This window comes from Anomaloglossus baeobatrachus, chromosome 2 (assembly GCF_048569485.1).
Source record: "Anomaloglossus baeobatrachus isolate aAnoBae1 chromosome 2, aAnoBae1.hap1, whole genome shotgun sequence".
Classification (NCBI taxonomy): domain Eukaryota; kingdom Metazoa; phylum Chordata; class Amphibia; order Anura; family Aromobatidae; genus Anomaloglossus; species Anomaloglossus baeobatrachus.
The window spans coordinates 3306915-3313297 of NC_134354.1; the positions used below are offsets into that span (position 1 = coordinate 3306915).

Below are 6383 nucleotides of genomic sequence, written 5' to 3' on the forward strand. Positions count from 1 at the left end.
ACAAGAGGGGACCCCGAGAGCCTGCAGAGGAGGAGGAGGACAAGAGGGGACCCCGAGAGCCTGCAGAGGAGGAGGAGGACAAGAGGGGACCCCGAGAGCCTGCAGAGGAGGAGGAGGACAAGAGGGGACCCCGAGAGCCTGCAGAGGAGGAGGAGGACAAGAGGGGACCCCGAGAGCCTGCAGAGGAGGAGGAGGACAAGAGGGGACCCCGAGAGCCTGCAGAGGAGGAGGAGGACAAGAGGGGGACCCCGAGAGCCTGCAGAGGAGGACAAGAGGGGACCCCGAGAGCCTGCAGAGGAGGAGGAGGACAAGAGGGGACCCCGAGAGCCTGCAGAGGAGGAGGACAAGAGGGGACCCCGAGAGCCTGCAGAGGAGGAGGAGGACAAGGGGGGGGGCCCCGAGGGCCTGCAGAGGAGGAGGAGGACAAGAGGGGACCCCGAGAGCCTGCAGAGGAGGAGGAGGACAAGAGGGGACCCCGAGAGCCTGCAGAGGAGGAGGAGGACAAGAGGGGACCCCGAGAGCCTGCAGAGGAGGAGGACATGAGGGGGGCCCGAGATCCTGCAGAGGAGGAGGAGGAGCACATGAGGCGGGCGGTCGGTGCCGCTGAGTTGCGCTGTGGTAAATGCTCTGCAGAGTTCTTTTCCCGTTGTACGTCACGATTTGGCGCTGTTGTTATCAGCCAATAGAATAGTCACTTCCTGATCAGCTGATCACATGACTCCGCCCATATCATGGCCACGGCCATCCCAGGAAACATGAACAACGCGGAAGAGAACAGGGAAGAAAAAGGTAAAAACTCCCATAATTCCCCGGACCCGGTATATACCGTATACCGACCTGTAATCCCACCAGAACCGGGTATATACCGTATACCGACCTATAATCCCACCAGAACCGGGTATATACTGTATACCGACCTGTAATCCCACCAGAACCGGGTATATACCGTATACCGACCTATAATCCACCAGAACCGGGTATATACTGTATACCGACCTGTAATCCCACCAGAACCGGGTATATACTGTATACCGACCTGTAATCCCACCAGAACCGGGTATATACCGTATACCGACCTATAATCCCACCAGAACCGGGTATATACTGTATACCGACCTGTAATCCCACCAGAACCGGGTATATACTGTATACCGACCTACAATCCCACCAGAACCGGGTATATACCGTATACCGACCTGTAATCTTCCTATAATCCACCAGTACCGGGTATATACTGTATACCGACCTATAATCCCACCAGAACCGGGTATATACTGTATACCGACCTATAATCCCACCAGAACCGGGTATATACCGTATACCGACCTGTAATCCCACCAGAACCGGGTATATACCGTATACTGACCTGTAATCCCACCAGAACCGGGTATATACCGTATACCGACCTATAATCCCACCAGAACCGGGTATATACCGTATACCGACCTGTAATCCCACCAGAACCGGGTATATACTGTATACCGACCTGTAATCCCACCAGAACCGCGTATATACTGTATACCGACCTATAATCCCACCAGAACCGGGTATATACTGTATACCAACCTGTAATCCCACCAGAACCGGGTATATACCGTATACCGACCTGTAATCCCACCAGAACCGGGTATATACTGTATACCGACCTGTAATCCCACCAGAACCGGGTATATACCGTATACTGACCTGTAATTCCACCAGAACCGGGTATATACCGTATACCGACCTATAATCCCACCAGAACCGGGTATATACCGTATACCGACCTATAATCCCACCAGAACCGGGTATATACTGTATACTGACCTGTAATCCCACCAGAACCGGGTATATACCGTATACCGACCTGTAATCCCACTAGAACCGGGTATATACTGTATACTGACCTGTAATCCCACCAGAACCGGGTATATACTGTATACTGACCTATAATCCCCCCAGAACCGGGTATATACCGTATAGCGACCTGTAATCCCCCTATAAACCCACCAGTACTGGTATATACCGTATACCGACCTGTAATCCCACCAGAACCGGGTATATACCATATACCGACCTGTAATCCCACCAGAACCGGGTATATACCGTATACCGACCTGTAATCCCCCTATAATCCCAGCAGTACCGGTATATACTGTACACTGACCTGTAATCCCCCTATAATCCCACCAGTGCCGGGTATATACCATATACTGACCTATAATCCCCCCAGAACCGGGTATATACCGTATACCGACCTGTAATCCCCCTATAATCCCAGCAGTACCGGTATATACTGTACACTGACCTGTAATCCCCCTATAATCCCACCAGTGCCGGGTATATACCATATACTGACCTATAATCCCCCCAGAACCGGGTATATACCGTATACCGACCTGTAATCCCCCTATAATCCCAGCAGTACCGGTATATACTGTACACTGACCTGTAATCCCCCTATAATCCCACCAGTGCCGGGTATATACCATATACTGACCTATAATCCCCCCAGAACCGGGTATATACCGTATAGCGACCTGTAATCCCCCTATAATCCCAGCAGTACCGGTATATACTGTACACTGACCTGTAATCCCCCTATAAACCCACCAGTACCGAGTATATACTGTATGCTGACCTATAATCTCCCCGGACCAGGTATATATCGTATGCTGACCTGTAATCGCTATATATATATGCTGTGTACTGTTTGCATGTATAGGGCGGCCCAGCAGGGGGCGACACTCGGGCACACATGGAGGTGGAGGCGGCGCTGGCGCTGGTCGGGGAGATGGGCGTGTATCAGATCTTCCTCTGCTTTCTGCTGGCGGTGGTCTTACAGGTGAGCCGGTGATTATACAGGTATTGCCCCCCGCTCTGCCCTCCACCCGCTCACCCCATGTCCTCTCACAGCTGTACACAGCCACAGAGGTGGTGCTGATCGCCATTCTGGGGGTCGCCCCTCCGCATCACTGGGTGGATGATGACCCCCCGGGGCACAACACCAGCCGCGGACATGGACACCTGCGCTTCGAGGGGAACTTCACGTCCATCAGCTCCGAGGTGAGAGAACGAGGACGTCTTGATACAGCACCACTTGTGCTGACAGTCCCATGCCCCCCGTCCTCCCTGCGTTTGCCTCACCCGTGTCTTCGCTTCCTCTGCCGCCCTTCTCCCCCTCCCCCCCCCTCCCCCTCTCCCTCCCTCCCTCCCTCCCTCCCTCCCTCCCCCTCCCCCTCCCTCCCTCCCTCCCCTCCCCCCTCCCTCCCCCTCCCCCTCTCCCTCCCTCCCTCCCCCTCCCCCTCTCCCTCCCTCCCTCCCCCTCCCCCTCTCCCTCCCTCCCCCTCCCCCTCTCCCTCCCTCCCCTCCCCCTCTCCCTCCCTCCCTCCCTCCCCCTCCCCCTCTCCCTCCCTCCCCCTCCTCCTCTCCCTCCTCCTCCCCCTCCCCCTCCCTCCTCCTCCCCCTCCCCCTCCCTCCTCCTCCCCCTCCCTCCTCCTCCCCCTCCCTCCTCCTCCCCCTCCCCCTCCCCCTCCCTCCTCCTCCCTCCCCCTCCCCCTCCCCCTCCCCCTCCCTCCCCCTCCCCCTCCCCCTCCCTCCCCCTCACCCTCACCCTCCCCCTCCCCCTCCCCCTCCGTCCCCCCCGCTCCCCCTCCGCCCCCCCCCTCCCTCCCCCCCTCCCCCTCCCCCTCCCTCCCCCCTCCTCCTCCCCCTCCCCCTCCCCCTCCCTCCCCCTCCCTGCCCTCCCCCTTCCTCCCCCTCCCTGCCCTCCCCTTCCCCCCCCCTCCCCCTCCCCACCCCCTCCCTGCCCTCCCCCTCCCTGCCCTCCCCCTCCCCTCCCCCTCCCTGCCTCTCTCCTTCCTGCTTCACCCGTCTTTCTCCCCAGTGGTCGCTGGTGGACGCCCAGGAATACAAGGTCAGCGCTGCCAGCTCCGTCTTCTTTGGGGGCGTCCTGGTTGGAGTCATCTCATTCGGGCACTTATCTGACCGGTTTGGCAGGAAGCGGGTGTATGTGACGGGTAAGAAATCCGGGTGTATGTGACGGGCAAGAGACACAGGTGTGTGTGACTGGCGAGGGACGTGAGTTGGCATACATGTGACTGGTGAGGAATGCGGGCGGGTGTGTAACGGGCGAGGGCCGGTGTATGTGTGTTGCGCTAGTGACGAGGCAGGACATGCATGTGACTGGTGAGGGACACGGGTGGATGGGCGTGTGATGAGCAGGGGACGCTGATGTGCATGAGGGACGCGGGTGCATGTGCGACGGGCGAGGGACGCAGGTGTATTACTTGTGTGTGCCCTGTGCAGGCGTCGTGGTGGCAAGGACAAGTGTGGTGTGGATCTGGGGGTCATCTGTGGGGGGCGCTCATTTTCAGCCTATAGGTGAGTGTACGGAGCGTCCGAGGCTCATGGCCTCCAGTGAGTGGTGTTTGTGATGAATCGGTGGCGGCATTGTGTGTAGGGTCATGTGACGTCTCTTGCAGGGCTGGCACTGTGTGTGTGTGTAGGGTCATGTGACGTCTCTTGCAGGGCTGGCACTGTGTGTGTGTGGGGTCATGTGACGTCTCTTGCAGGGCTGGCACTGTGTGTGTGGGGTCATGTGACGTCTCTTACAGGGCTGGCACTGTGTGTGTGTGTGTGTGTGTGTGTGTGTAGGGTCATGTGACGTCTCTTGCAGGGCTGGCACTGTGTGTGGGGTCATGTGACGTCTCTTGCAGGGCTGGCACTGTGTGTGGGGTCATGTGACTTCTCTTGCAGGGCTGGCACTGTGTGTGTGTGGGGTCATGTGACGTCTCTTGCAGGGCTGGCACTGTGTGTGTGTGTGTAGGGTCATGTGACGTCTCTTGCAGGGCTGGCACTGTGTGTGTGTGGGGTCATGTGACGTCTCTTGCAGGGCTGGCACTGTGTGTGTGTGGGGGTCATGTGACGTCTCTTGCAGGGCTGGCACTGTGTGTGTGTGTGTGTGTGGGGTCATGTGACGTCTCTTGCAGGGCTGGCACTGTGTGTGTGGGGTCATGTGACGTCTCTTGCAGGGCTGGCACTGTGTGTGTGTGTGTGGGGTCATGTGACGTCTCTTGCAGGGCTGGCACTGTGTGTGTGTGGGGTCATGTGACGTCTCTTGCAGGGCTGGCACTGTGTGTGTGTGGGGTCATGTGATGTCTCTTGCAGGGCTGGCACTGTGTGTGTGTGTGTGTGTGGGGTCATGTGATGTCTCTTGCAGGGCTGGCACTGTGTGTGTGTGTGTGGGGTCATGTGACGTCTCTTGCAGGGCTGGCACTGTGTGTGTGTGGTCATGTGACATCTCTTGCAGGGCTGGCACTGTGTGTGTGTGTGTGTGTGTGTGGGGTCATGTGACGTCTCTTGCAGGGCTGGCACTGTGTGTGTGTGTGTGTGGGGTCATGTGATGTCTCTTGCAGGGCTGGCACTGTGTGTGTGTGGGGTCATGTGACGTCTCTTGCAGGGCTGGCACTGTGTGTGTGTGGGGTCATGTGACGTCTCTTGCAGGGCTGGCACTGTGTGTGTGTGTGTGGGGTCATGTGATGTCTCTTGCAGGGCTGGCACTGTGTGTGTGTGTGTGTGGGGTCATGTGACGTCTCTTGCAGGGCTGGCACTGTGTGTGTGTGTGTGTGGGGTCATGTGATGTCTCTTGCAGGGCTGGCACTGTGTGTGTGTGTGTGGGGTCATGTGACGTCTCTTGCAGGGCTGGCACTGTGTGTGTGTGTGTGTGGGGTCATGTGACGTCTCTTGCAGGGCTGGCACTGTGTGTGTGTGTGTGTGTGTGTGGGGTCATGTGACGTCTCTTGCAGGGCTGGCACTGTGTGTGTGTGGGGTCATGTGACGTCTCTTGCAGGGCTGGCACTGTGTGTGTGTGGGGTCATGTGACGTCTCTTGCAGGGCTGGCACTGTGTGTGTGTGTGTGTGTGTGTGTGTGTGGGGTCATGTGACGTCTCTTGCAGGGCTGGCACTGTGTGTGTGTGGGGTCATGTGACGTCTCTTGCAGGGCTGGCACTGTGTGTGTGTGTGTGGGGTCATGTGACGTCTCTTGCAGGGCTGGCACTGTGTGTGTGTGTGGGGTCATGTGACGTCTCTTGCAGGGCTGGCACTGTGTGTGTGTGTGGGTCATGTGACGTCTCTTGCAGGGCTGGCACTGTGTGTGTGTGTGGGGTCATGTGACGTCTCTTGCAGGGCTGGCACTGTGTGTGTGTGTGGGGTCATGTGACGTCTCTTGCAGGGCTGGCACTGTGTGTGTGTGTGGTCATGTGACGTCTCTTGCAGGGCTGGCACTGTGTGTGTGTGGGGTCATGTGACGTCTCTTGCAGGGCTGGCACTGTGTGTGGGGTCATGTGACGTCTCTTGCAGGGCTGGCACTGTGTGTGGGGTCATGTGACGTCTCTTGCAGGGCT

The 6383-nt window shown here is 57.9% G+C and overlaps 1 protein-coding gene across 1 annotated transcript in view; it reads left to right on the forward strand.

Annotated features, from left to right (window-relative positions):
- The first annotated feature begins 706 nt into the window (after positions 1–706).
- The window catches only part of SLC22A15 (solute carrier family 22 member 15), an 8922-nt gene continuing 3245 nt past the window's right edge, over positions 707–6383 (forward strand). The window contains exons 1-4 of the mRNA XM_075337774.1: positions 707–789; positions 2705–2824; positions 2896–3045; positions 3866–4011. Coding sequence (XP_075193889.1) covers positions 2738–2824; positions 2896–3045; positions 3866–4011 — 383 coding nt within the window. The 5' untranslated portion in view covers positions 707–789; positions 2705–2737. The remainder of the gene's footprint in view (positions 790–2704; positions 2825–2895; positions 3046–3865; positions 4012–6383) is intronic.